Source organism: Aptenodytes patagonicus, chromosome 1 (assembly GCF_965638725.1).
Source record: "Aptenodytes patagonicus chromosome 1, bAptPat1.pri.cur, whole genome shotgun sequence".
Taxonomy (NCBI): Eukaryota; Metazoa; Chordata; class Aves; order Sphenisciformes; family Spheniscidae; genus Aptenodytes; species Aptenodytes patagonicus.
In genome coordinates this window covers 201,143,561-201,157,682 of record NC_134949.1, presented here as the reverse complement: position 1 = coordinate 201,157,682, position 14,122 = coordinate 201,143,561, and the positions used below count along the sequence as shown (strand labels likewise).

The window sequence follows — 14,122 nt, the reverse complement described above, 5'->3', positions numbered from 1 at the left end:
CCCGTGGTGGGATGGGCGAGAGAATCGGAAGAGTAAAAGTGAGAAAAACTCGTGGGTTAAGATAAAAACAGTTTAATAATTGAAATAAAATAATAATAACAATAATAATAATAATGTAATAATAATAATACACAAAGCAAGTGATGCACAGTACAATTGCTCACCACCCGCCGACCGATGCCCAGCCAGGCCCTGAGCAGCGGCCCCCCCGGCCAGCTTTCCCCAGTTTATGTACTGAGCATGACGTCACATGGTATGGAATATCCCTTTGGCCAGTTTGGGTCAGCTGTCCTGGCTGTGCCCCCTCCCAGCTTCTTGTGCACCTCCAGCCTTCTCAGTCGGTAGAGCATGGGAAGCTGAAAGGTGGTTGACTAGTGTAAGCACCACTCAGCAACAACTAAAACATCAGTGTGTTATCAACATTATTCTCATCCTAAATCCAAAACACAGCACTGTACCAGCTACTAGGAAGGAAATTAACTCTATCCCTGCCGAAACCAGGACACTTGTTCTAGCCGTTCAGCAATTGAGGTTACTTTACTTTGCCTCTACTATTCTAGTTAGATAGCGAAAAAACCTGTTTTGCATGATTTTATTTGAAAGGTGTGACTGTATGGGCTAGCAATTGGCTAAACATTAATATCACTTTCAGCCAGGCAATTAATGGTTAAATGCTGTGTCTTCACTATTTTCACTGTCTTAACTGGGAAAATATTTGCTATAAGCAAAAGTGCAAGACTCGCAGGAAAGACTTCAGTTCTCTGTAGTCACAAGAATGACATCAAGGTTGCTGAATAAAAGATTTTGCAAGTGCTTCATTGTAAATATTGACAAGGATGAGAGAGTACACACCAAGCCATCTTGAGATGCAGGCTGTACTATTGGTCTTTAGATAAAAGGACATTGGGAGGTATTTTTTAAAACAAACCTTTTAGACATCATTTGAAAATGAAGATGTTTTCTTTGCCATCTTTTATATAAAAATATAAAACAGGCACAGAATTAATTAGGTTGCAAGTCCATTGAATGGTCTTGGTGTTTTGTAGCTCTTATCCTGGTTTATGACACTGCAGAGCCATTCCGTAGAATAATAATTTTGCAGTTCACCATTTCCCTCTGTTCTGGATAATAAATATGTATGTGTGTGTGCATGTATAGATAGATAGCTGATACAGCTTTATAAATTACACATCCATTTGTTGAAATATTGTGTGTTGATACTGCCTTGCTACAATAGCAGTGATTTTCATGCATTGATACAACAGACTACATGTGCAAATTTGTGTACTATGCATGCATTTCTCCACTACATGGGGACTGTGTGTACTACTTCAATGCTCAATTCTTCTATCTTTTTAGGATAATAAAATAAAAATAAATTGTGAAATAAACTAATTCACTAAAAGATCAGTAGCTGGCCTCAAACTGAATTAATTCTACTCTGTGAAATTAAAAAAGAAAAAGTGATTACTTTTGTCCCAGATGTACAGGGAGAGTGGGGAGAAGTAATTGATAAAATCACAAACTAACTTCACCTGGAAATAAACGTTACCATCTAGATGATGAATCACTTCCACCTAGCAGAGAGCTTCTTCCCTCCCATTCAACTCCATTCCTGTTCTGTCATTGCCTGTCCATAAACATTAGGAGGAAGGTGGATTTATTCATCATTGTGACAGATACAAAAAGCCCAGCATGTCCTTCTTCCTTCTTAGAGAAGGTGCTCTCCCTCAATATTGTTCTGGATCACAGTTATGAAGGGACCAGATGCCCTGTTGGGCATCAGACCACTTCTTCATATCCATCATATGATGAACGAAAAGAAGTTTTGTACTGATTCTCGGACTTGTAATACTTTTGCATCCTTGAACTGCTGTGGAGAAAGTGGACGGACTGCTGGTTAGGAATATATTTCTTCTCAGTCTTGAAAGGGCGAAGTAGTCCAGTGCTTACAATCAGTTACAGAAGACTCTGTCTCACTCTCCTCCTTCCAAGAGCTGCTAATTGGAAGAGAGAAGAGATCTGAAACAGGAAGATTTATGTAACGTCTCCACTGCATAAAAACACTTACAGCAGGGCTTCTAGTGACACTTTCTTGCCAGAGTAACTCTCAAGGGAGGAAAGAGCCAATACTCTTTTTCCCTCACCGATTCAAAGAATCGCAGAATCGCAGAATGGATGAGGCTGGAAGGGACCTCTGGAGGTCATCTGATCCAACCCCTCTGCTCAGGCAGGGCCACCTAGAGCCAGTTGCCCAGGACTGTGTTCAGATGGCTTTTGAGTATCTCTGAGGATGGAGACTCTGCCACCTCTCTGGGCAACCTGTGCCAGTGCTCGGTCACCCTCACAGCGAAAAAGCGTTTCTTGATTTTCAGATGGAACCTGCTGTGTTTTAGTTAATTATATTAATGATTTTTTTTCTTCCCCACAAGATACACAGTCCAAATTTTGTGTTACATCTCATGAATCCATTCCAACCTCAACCATTCTGTGATTCTGTGTGATTTTGTGATTCTGTAATTTAAACTGGGCATGGTATTGTAAGTCCAGTCAAGCAGTACTGCACTACTCTTGCAAAAGCAAGCTGTCCACGTGTTACATGAGCTGCCTTACTGGGTCAGCCCAAGGGCCCGGTTGGTTTAGCATTCTGCCTCCAACAGTGACTGTTTGCAGCTTACATCAAAATACCGAAGTCTGAGCAAGTGTATTGATTGCTGTAATGATACTTCGTTTCAGCATTTAGGATTTTAACAGCTAGAGAGAGTGTCCGGGCTGTCACGTTTAATAACTACTGAGGAGTTTATCCTTCTAGACTTTATCTAATCTTTTTTGAAGCTACTTACGCTTTTAGCCTCCATAATATCCTATGGCATTGAGTGTGACAAAGTAATTATATAACCTTTGAAGCACTTCTTGTCTTTGTTTTTTTAAGTCTGCTTAAATGTATAAAGTCAGTATGTGTCTTTCTGTTTATGCTATGAAAGGAGTGGTTAATCGCGTCTTTATTCGTCTCCGTATCATTTATGACTTCGTAGGCTTGAGTCATATCTCCTGGTGTGCCTGTTTGAATCCATAGAGTCTTCATCTTGTTTAGTCTGTCTGTCTTTGAAAGCCTCTGATCCTCCATATCTCTATTCTGCAGAGCTTTTCTGGGGTATCAGAACCCTCACATTTTGTAGATACTGTAGAATACATATATTCAGTTTATCAACAAGTATGAGCTCGTTTTACTTCATTTCTTCCTTTTTTACTTTCATGAATGGTGACTCTTAAGTATTCCCACTCAAGGCCTTTTGGGCCCATATTGAAATTTTAAAGTAGTAATTCTTACTTATTTCCTCCTAGTGTGCTGTATTTGTGGCATAGGACATGTAATTTACATGTACTTCTAAAAATAAATTTACTTTTTGGTCTGGAATAATGAAATATGAGAGCAAAAAGGCTATAGAATAGACAGCAAAGGTTGTTCCACCCTTTTACTTGGGGATGATAAAACAGGATGGAATTCAGGAGGAGAGTAGGGCAAATTTACGTATCCGCTTGATGTACTCACATGTGGACTAGGTTTCTAGCCAGTGGAGATCTACTCAATAGAAGCAAATGATTCAGCTGTCTCTGATGTTGACATCTAGTGGCTGGTCAGCCAGATCCCTGTAGGGTCCATCAACTGCAATGGTTGTTGACCTGGAGCTGAATCCAGCCTCTTTTTACAAGGTAGCTTACTTGTTTTCTAACAGAGAAGATGACAGACAGAAACACACAATTCCTTTGTCGATCTCACAGTCCTACTTATCCACAGTTCCTTGACTTCAGTGTGTCAGTCTGAGTTCAAGCAAGGCCTCATCCTGGGCTGTTGGTTCTTGAATGGTCCTAAATGTCTGTTACAAAACTCTCTTCTCAACAATTTGCTATAGAGTTAGTTGTTATTACATGTGTCCCATTGCCTCTCATTTTTTTAAAGGCATTTCACATATTTCTCATTAGTAGAATAGGTACTGGATATTGGATGCTTGAATTAATTAAGGCTATATGCAGAAAAGAACCAAGAGATAAATTTAGCAAAATGACTTTCAGAATATTGGAGGAATTGCAGATTATTTTTTTTTCTTTCATGCAACAGATTCTGTATTGTGTTCCCTCCCTTGCTGAAAAAGCAGTATCATCACCTTTCTTTAAAAAGATGAATGTTTGGGGAATTTCCCATTTCAAAAAGACTTTTTCCTTTGCATAGTTAGGATTTGTAGTGAAATGGCAACTCTGGGCTGGGTGGAAAATTACTCCATGATCCCTTGTCGGCTGTAGAACAGGCAATCTTAATTACGGAATTTCCTCACTATTGAATTCTTGTAATAGAAATCTGCCTTTTGCCTTGGTTTTTTAATCCAGACTAGGACGATCTGAGTAGTGCTGCGAATAGGAGCCTTTAAATATGAATAGGAAGAAGAAAAGAAAAAATGCATTATCTGTGAAAACAAACCACTCACAAATCTGTGCATGATTGAAGAGTAGAGTGAAGGTTATATGTTTGTATGGAATACAAGGGAAAGTTTACTGTAATTCACAGTAATCTATTTCCACATGTTTTAGTGTTTCCCTTGATTTCACTTCTATATCACCTCTGTCTCAGGGTCTGTACAAGGACTTGGTTCAAATGCTGGTGTGTTTAAAGGGTTGTCAATTGTATATGTGAAACGATTTGAAGTGGAAGTAAATATATATATAAATATATATAAAAATATAACCAGTTTTGTTATTTTACAATATAAGCTGGAGTGTGTCCCACTGTTGATTCTGATGTCTCACTTATCAAATTGGGGGATAATAGATAACTCTGCCAATATTATAGGGAGGTCATAAAATATAAAATACTGATTTCCTTTTTTTTTTTTTTCTTTCTGTGGAGGAGGTCTTTGAAGCTTTTTTTTAATTACAGCTATAAAGAAGACATTTTTAAGATGGTGTACAAGTGTGAAAAAAGCCTATTTGGGGACCTGTAAGGAAAAAGGTTTGCAGAAGATGCTTTCTGTTAATAGCAGCTGGTTGCCAGATAAAACACTTTGTGTACAAGCTAGGAAATTGAAATAATCATTGCTTACTACAAGGGTAGCAGCTGTGACAAGGACTTGAGGACATTGAGTAAGGCAAAAGAAATTTGAGGAGTTGAAAAATATGTGACAATTGAGAGTAAATTTCCAGACCCCTTGCAACTGGTTTGTTTTTCCACTTAGTCTATGAAGTCGTAATTCTAATTCTTGCTTGCAGCATTTAAAACAGCAGCTCTCAAATTGTGTTCTGAGGGCTGGTGCTATACAAACGGCTGTCTACAAAACTCAATGAAACATTTAAAAACAACCTTATTAGGTCTGTGGATAAAAAGCCAAGATGAGATCTTTTTCTGTATGTCCTGTGTATAGTGTTAGCATTGTCGTCATCATGTTCATGACTCATGTGATGCCACAGGTGCTGTGTGATCTATAACAATTCTGAGAATCAACAATGGCACACTGATGTAAAAATTGTCAGCTAGTAATTGAGAGAAAATAGCCATAGGTTAATTCTCGAGGTGCATCCAGCTCGACAAAAGAGGAAGACACATTTAAAAACCGGTTGAACATGGTATTTTCTGTTCCAAAGGGAAAGCAAGCAGTTTGTTTCGGCTTGTTTTTCTTTCTGTTAGATTAGTTTTTTCCACTATTTAAATGACAAAAATACTGACATACGCTTGAAAATTCAGTTTCTTTCTCTTTTTAAAACATAACTAGTGAAAACTTAAGGATTAGTTCCTAGCCCATTGTGATAAGAGAGAAAGTGCTTCTACCTAAAATTGAAACATAAAAATTTTACACAGCTGTTTAATTGTGAACATTGAAATTTGAAGACTAACTCAGTCCCAGGGGCTTAGTGAATCTTTTTTTTTTTTTCCCTGTGGTTCAAAAGCATTCAAATATCCAGTATGATATTGGTTTAGTTTGAAGAAATCACACCCAAATGTAATATATATAATGAGCTATGTGTTGCTTCAAAGGAAGGAGCATTATGCATGAAGAACCAGTTTGCTTTTTGTGATTTACATTTGTTTTGTCAAAGCATTTTAAACATATTTGCCTCCTCATACAAAGATTAACTACTTTATTACATTTCAGTTAAATGGCTTGTTCTAAAATACACATTTTGTTTCTATATAATCAGTGAAATCATTACTTTGGTTTACATTGCTTCACAAAATTGCTTTATGTACTATATAAAAGATGTACATTGGTTTGGAAGAATCAGTGTTTACATCAACTCCATAATAATACAAGATTTACAGTTTTCCTTGTGCATAGCTATGTCTTAGAAGCCTTTTTTTTCAAATGTTCATGCTGAGCTGAAATGTTTTGCTGTTATAATTATAAATTAAATAAATGTCTAATTCCAAGATACTAATTTGTTTCAATTTTACATTGTATTTTTAGTTAACGTAAATAATTTTCTTTTTCTTTTATTGTTGTGATCTGTTGTCTGTTTTGTCTGTTGCATGTCCAGGGTTCTAAGGTTAGTATTGCTGCTGTAAGTTTCAGTTTTTTGCATTTTCAAAAATACCTTATTTTTGGTCATTTAATATTTTGGCTTTTTTATTATTATTATTATTATTTTCCTATATCATATAGTAGGATGTAAATAGGAATATATTGGGTGTAATCATTAACTTTTCCTAATATGTTTCTCTTGAGTAACTTAGTGCACTGTCAAGTATGATGCTTACTGTTACCAGACTGAACGTAGGCAGGTCTGTGAGCTAATTTAAGTTATAAATGTTGTTGTCAATAGAAAAACTCTTTAGGCCCTGAACATGTTAATTGTATGAGAGACTTGTTACTGCTCTTAAAGTATCCTGAGTAGTCATGAAATGCTGATCAGTTCACTTTTTAAAGAGTTTTTGAGCTACACCTATCTAAAATATTGCTAATACCTGAAGGCGGCTTGGTCAACAATGGAGCTTATTTTAAACATTATTAGAATATCAATGTGCCGTATTTAACAGGTAGAACTGATGGTAAGTTTTGCTGTAAAAAGTCAGTCTTTTTTTTTTTCTTCCATCCAGCAGAATTTTAGGGAGATTTGTAAAAAAAGAGATTTTTTTTTTTTTTCCCATTTCAAAGTTTGCAAAAATCTTGGTAAAATGTTATATAAAATGAATTTATTACATAACTGAAAAAAAAAGCAATAGATGTACTGAGTAGATTTAAGACACTGATGCAATACAGTTGAAGCTTGAGAAAAGTCAACAGCAAGCAGTCATTTGGCTACTAGCAAGCCTGATGTTATTTCAAGCATGAGTCTGAAGTTCAAGTTTCTGTAAAGACCTATGAGTTTTTCTAGCAGACTGTTACGGCTACAGATTTTTGCAAATCTATTTTCTTTGGATGAGTGCTTTCCAAAATGATCTTCCAGTCTGTTATAAAAAACCAGCAACTCATGTTTCCAAAAAGTAGGAACACAACACACACTAAGCAGGGGAGACCTGGCTAAAGGAGAAAGTCTGGAAATAGTTCTTCTGAGAGTTGTCATTTTACCATTTTTCTGATATTGTTGGGCAGATCAGACAGATGACAATCCTTCCCAAATCACCCATGTAACTGACATGTTACATCCTTAAGAGAAATTAAATGAAGTGGTATCTATCATTGTGGTGACACATGCCACATTATATCCTTCCTCTTTCAAAACAGTTGTTTCCTTTATACTGTTTGGCACAGTTTGCACTTTTATGATTTTTATGTAAAGTATTCTAAAAAGTGACTATTGAGTGAGGATACTAATTTTTTAGAAGTATGGAAATGAAGGATTATTTTTTTTCTGTGTTTCTTTTTCTTTGGAAGGAAATGGCCTTAACAGCAGAAAATATGTTTTGAATTGTTTTCATAGATATTTCTAAGCAAATGAATAAAAACAAACACAACAAAAGTAATGCTTTTCAAAGCGACTGAACTCTGTGTTCAGAGAAGCCCTGGGATCTGAAATCTTGCTGACAATCAGTAAGAATCAGCCATGTGTAAACAATTTTAAAAATAGTATTTAGGCATATAAATGTGGACACAGTCAAGTACTAAATCCCGTTTTCAATTTTGCCTAGCTCCAGAGGTAAATGTGTTTAAGCAGATTTTTTTTTTTTTTTAATTAAACTTACTGTTTAGTCACTTATCTGCACTGTTAGATACCTGAATGCATTTGAAAACATGGCTCTGGACATCTAAGTATCTCTTTGCAGAAAAACATGACCCTCTTTTAGATTGCAGAAATATTGAGAACATGCAGCATTTTTCTGTGGATTCCCATTAAGGAGAGTCCAACACTACATTAAGAAATAAATGGCCATCCTCTGGGAAATGTGAGCTGCACGCCATATAACTTGTCATGTTTTCACTTCCCCCCTGTTGCTGTCATGAGGGGGTAAACATACTTTCTTCTGATCTCCAGAAGAATTGGACTCTGTCAGCTTCCTATATGGTATAAGCATTCCCAGGGAGAATCAATTTGTGGAAACGGGGCAAAACTGTCCAGTTTTCCCCACTCCACTCCTCACATTTACTTGTTTGTCTAAAGGAATGTAAAAGCGTAATTACTTTCATCTGTTACCTGTCAGTTTGCTTAGCCTATGGAATAATGTAAGAGTACATTGCACCCTTATATACCATGCATTGTTTTACTACCTGGCCACACTTTATGTAATTGCTAATAACTTTCTCATTTATATTAGACTTTTTCTGGTCTGTTACAGCATGTAAATGTAAACAATTTTCTCACTCTTCATGCTGTCTTACTTTGAATTTCACTCACGGTTTATGTTAATGGTAATAGTAGGAGATTTTTAAATAACTTTTCAATGTATTTGTCATGAAGTGTAACAATTTAGATTTGTATGTGTATGTGCTGTCTTTATATTTCAGTTGTGTTCAAACTGTTTAATTCACTTATCTCCTTTTAAAGACTGAATTGGAAAATATTGAAGTGACACAAGGAATGTCAGCAGAGACAGCAGTAACTTTTCTCAGCCGTCTGATGGCAATGGTTGATGTACTAGTATTTGCCAGTTCTCTAAATTTTAGTGAGATTGAAGCTGAAAAAAACATGTCTTCTGGAGGTCTAATGCGACAATGCCTAAGGCTTGGTAAGTCGGCAGACAGTGTGTATTAAATAATTACTTACAAATCAATGAGCTACAGATGGATCAAATAGTGACACATGTAGGAAAGGACTTGTACTGACTATGATGTGGTAAAATAAAAATCCTGTTTATTATTGATTTGATACAGTTTTAAGGTTGATTCAATTTAGGCACAAGAATAAGTTAAAACGTCATGTCTGAAATTCTTCTTTCTTATGTTATTTCAAGTTGTATATATTTTGGGGGAGTAAAAATATTAAATATAAGTAAGTAAATGGAGAATTTTTTTTTTCTTAAAACTGCTTTGTTACCTGCCTGGTGCAGGTTTCCTTATACAGTCTCCATGGATTTGGAAGACTACTTATAGGCTATGTAAGATTAAGAGCATGGGATGCATGTGGAGACTCTGTAGTCCTTAATATATATTGCAACAGTCTGGCACCTCTCTTCACTATTTACTATTTGCTATATACTGTTACAATTAATTTAGGAAATTTAAAAATTTATGAATGATTCAAACTATTCTATGCAAACTATATCACTTTATCCTTGTGAACATTAAATTTTGACTGTCATCTGGCATGATCTGTTTTGCTAATGTTATCTCCCACATACTTTTTCATTTCTCAAATGATGAATAATTTTTGTACTCAGATTTTGTCCTGTTATTATTCATACCACTTATTAGGTCATTGATAATTATACTCCTCCTGATATAAAACTTGTGGTTTATTCTCAGTGATCAATTTTCATCAAATTCTAAATTTCCACCTACTATTTTTTTTCTATTCTAGCTGTACATAAGTACTTTCAAATTTTAAGTGTTGATAACTGATCAATAACATATGAGAGATCCAGTTCAGGGACTAATAATTTTCAAATTTTAATATGGTGATATAGCAGTTGTATAAAACATTTAGTTGTTCAACTAAAGAATGAAATTAGTAAGTCACCATAATGCTTTCTTAGTACTGACAGAGAGTCTAACGTGAGAAGTATGTTGCACTTACTATTTGGACATGGTTATTGACATATCAAACTAGATGTACAGACTGCAAATTGATGTTCTGACTATAATAATGAGAAAATATTCTCATTTGTAGTATTTTCATAACTTCTTTTTAGTTTGTTGCGTGGCTGTGAGAAACTGCTTAGAATGTCGGCAAAGACAGAGAGAGAGAGTGAACAAGACGTCATTAATCAGCAGTAAAACTCAAGACGCTCTTCAGGGTGTAACTTCAGCAGCAGCAACCAAGGTAACCCAGTCTTCAATTACCAACAGCAATGACAAGTCTGTACCACTGCTTTATAGGATCAGAAAAGAATTGTAACTGCCTTCTCAAATATTTGGCAAAAGCTTAGGTTTTTGCTATTAACTGGCTTAAAGTAAAAGTATGTGGGGCGGTTTATTCAAAACAAGAAAAAGTTAACGCAGTAGTATGACTGGAGCAATTTTAAGCAGCTTTTTCACTCTTGCTTGGTCTACTTCAAAGAGCAAGTCCCCTTACTCACATCCGTCATATATACCTGCACAACTTTTTTAATCTGTCAGGGTGCTTGCAGTTTTGATGAAATCCCGCAATCACATCTTTGTTGGTGGAACACCTGAGTCCCGGTAACTTCGACAGACCTTTGCATGCATATTAGACATCAGTATTTTCTTTCTGATTTTAGTAATGAAACTTGTTTAATATTCAATTACAGCTTAGTTTTTCTAGTTTCATTAATTCATTGTTCATCTTTTTTTTTTTTTTAACTTGTTTACAGCTTTAAGACTTTGAGAGTCCTGAAACTAAAATCTCAAAGAATTTAGCACAGCCTGTGACTAAAATACAACACTGTGTGTGATGTCAAGGATTCCTTTTTTTGCTACTAGATTTTCATTACTAAATTCAGTGGTTTTTCTTCTCTAAAGACTTTTTCAGATAACATTTACAAACTCAACTCCTTTCACAATATTATTTCATTAAATCTCACAAAAACATTACATTTCTCCACGTTATCACATTCAGTGCAAAGCAAGTCAGTATAAGGAGACTTTTAGGTGTTTAGGCATCATTTGTAATACATTATCATTTTTTAAAGAAAGCATACTACTCTATGCTTTTGTAATAATAGCAGTTATTCCGTAAGTAGTCTGTAACAATTCACAGTAAAACGAACATAAACTGATTTTTAAAATATTTCTGCTCATCGTTTTTAAATTTAGCACACATTAGAAATAATTTATTGTACTGCTATGAAACAACTGTAATGAGAAATAATGTTTTGTGTGCAAATTATCATCTTAACTCTGGGAAGAGACAGTTGTTCTGAGGTACTGGGAAGATGTAACAATTTATATCTAAATAGTATGAAGACAATAATTTAAAACATTGCTTTATTTCTAGAATCCTTGTCTGAGTATTATGTTGGAAGTATATTGGTAGCAAAAAAGCATCTAAGATTGATGCAATATCTAAAAAAGGCATCAAATTAAGGTTCTAACAGAAATGCTTTGATATTTGGGGGGGTAAAAAATCTCACTACTTCTTATTTTTAGACTCCCCTTGAAAATGTCCCTGGCAATCTTTCTCCTATAAAAGACCCTGATAGGCTTCTTCAGGATGTTGATATTAATCGTCTACGAGCAGTTGTTTTTCGTGATGTGGTGAGTAATGTGTGCTGTAATTCTTTCTTCTGCAAAATTATCACTTATATTTTGAAAGAGATTTTGATTGTACTGGAATTAAAAATATCCTTCGTATCCTTGCACTTCATATATTATCTGCAAACCATCTGCTCGTGGTTTTGTAACTACCAGCCACTTTCTGCACTTTAAAATTATACTGGTAAGCCTTTTGAGATTAGTAGCTAACTGTGTTTAACAGTCAGACTTGATTTTATATTAGCCAAATAATCCCAGCCAGAATAAATCAGTTATGACCTATGTTGTTTACAACTCTCAGAGCAGAATCAGGCCTCTAGACTGAAAAGCCCCTTGACTCCACAGTCCCAAAGGTTTGTGTAGTTGCCAAATTACCTGTAAGATTCCGTACTTAATACATGCTGTGTGCATAGTACTCCACTGAAAATCCATTAAATCTTCTACGTAATCCATTCACTACTATGTTAACAGATGGAACGTTTCAGAAAGCTGTTATTTATAAAGCCTTGTGATGATCTTGTGTGAAAATTCCATGGAAATGCCTGATATTATAATCTGTTCCTTTTTCTCCAACACAGGATGACAGCAAACAGGCTCAGTTCTTAGCTTTGGCGGTAGTCTACTTTATTTCCGTTCTGATGGTCTCCAAATACCGCGATATACTTGAACCACAACGAGAAACTGCAAGATCTGGGAGCCAGGCAGGTAGAAATATCAGACAAGAAATAAATTCACCAACAAGTACAGGTACATTTGTTTTCTTCAAATTTTATTTTTCTTTTTGATATGCAGATTTTTTTTAGAACTGTATTTATTTTACAACAAAGTATTTTTAGTGAATAGCTTAAGATCCTAATAGGAAATTACTTGCTACTCTTCCTCTATAATAATTCAGTTCTTTAACATACAGTGGCAGATTTCAGTTATTCTGTATATTTGCTTATAGGGTATAACTAATTTTCATTTGCATATTGCTTTTTTATGCCTTTTTTTCTTTAATTTCAAAATAATTAAAAAGAAACAAGGTGCCTGATGGAGTTAAAGCTGTGAAGTAAAATGTAGTTGATCAGCACAACTTCCTGAATCTCTTATTTGTTAATAAGAACAGATATCTTTAACTCTATACTATGAAATGTATAAACAGCAAACAGCTGTTTGCCCACGTGAGCTCCTTTTGTTTGAATGAGGAGGCTTTTGCAAGTGTAGTGGTGGAGTGCTTTCTTGGAGTCCTGCTGTGTTGGTGCTTGCATTTAAAAGCCTATGGAAACAATATAATAAAAAGAAAGCGTTTCTATTGCCTTCTGTGGCTGAACTGTTTGTGATTTTTTTTAGTAGTAGTAGTGGTTTTTACTAGCATGTGTTCTTCAGCCTGAGGGAGAGGGAGTCTGTTAGCTGTCAGAACCCGTCAGAAATTAGGGATCCAAACATTACCCCGCTTTGTTTCAAATATTTTACACTGTCAGTTCAGTAGGTTTTTCCAAGTCTGATTGGATTGATTGTAACTACCTTCTGTGTTAAAAGAGCTGAAAACAGTAACTGAATTTGTCCGTGAAGCTTTTTATGTATGTTTTTCTTCTTGTTTTGATTTTTAATTACTTTCTTCATTTATGGAGTTGCTAATTTTTATTCTTTATAGAATTTATCTTCCAGTTTGTGTCATATTTACATTTAGTCATTATTTTCTGATTCATCATGATGTTTTAATTTACTACTTATACATAATTTTTAAAGTATATGTGCTTGTAGGCTTTCCATTTTAAATATACTACATGAACGTAGTCAATTATGAGAAATCATAATTTTTTTCTGCCTTCCTAGTTATATGTTATGGTTCTGCACTAAGAAACTGCTAGTTTCAGTGAACTATTTCACCCATGATTGTCTTGCCTGTGTGCGTGTGTGTGTATATATATATATCTGTGTCTCTTTTTCCCCATGAACGTTGCTCTTGAAGTGCCCAAATAATAGGTATGCTGTTTCCTATCTCTTGATACAGAACTTGTTTTCTTCCTTTAGAAATGCATTTTTTGTTGATAATACCATATTTGCATGTTTCAATGAGATAGGATATCTGTCATGGATCCACAGTGGACCAGGCCACACATGAATACTAGCTGGCTCACATTTGATTCCATGATTTTCTCCACAGTTGTGGTCATACCATCTATCCCTCACCCAAGTTTGAACCATGGATTCCTTGCCAAGTTAATTCCTGAGCAGAGCTTTGCCCACTCATTTTACAAAGGTAATATTAACATCATCTCCTAACCTGTTTGGGTGTTCTTATTTAATGTAATGTAACTCAAGAACTAACTGTGATGTAATTG

The 14,122-nt window shown here is 35.3% G+C and overlaps 1 protein-coding gene across 5 annotated transcripts in view; it reads left to right on the top strand.

Moving 5' to 3' along the window:
* Positions 1-14,122, top strand: part of NBEA (neurobeachin) — a 516,384-nt gene that overhangs the window by 178,707 nt on the left and 323,555 nt on the right. For 3 of the 5 annotated variants that reach the window (XM_076364261.1, XM_076364260.1, XM_076364259.1), the window contains exons 25-30: positions 6,526-6,549; positions 8,971-9,151; positions 10,274-10,404; positions 11,691-11,798; positions 12,374-12,542; positions 13,945-14,040. In XM_076364261.1, the coding sequence (XP_076220376.1) occupies positions 6,526-6,549; positions 8,971-9,151; positions 10,274-10,404; positions 11,691-11,798; positions 12,374-12,542; positions 13,945-14,040 (709 nt within the window). The remainder of the gene's footprint in view (positions 1-6,525; positions 6,550-8,970; positions 9,152-10,273; positions 10,405-11,690; positions 11,799-12,373; positions 12,543-13,944; positions 14,041-14,122) is intronic. The other 2 variants (XM_076364262.1, XM_076364263.1) reach the window with 2 other exon arrangements.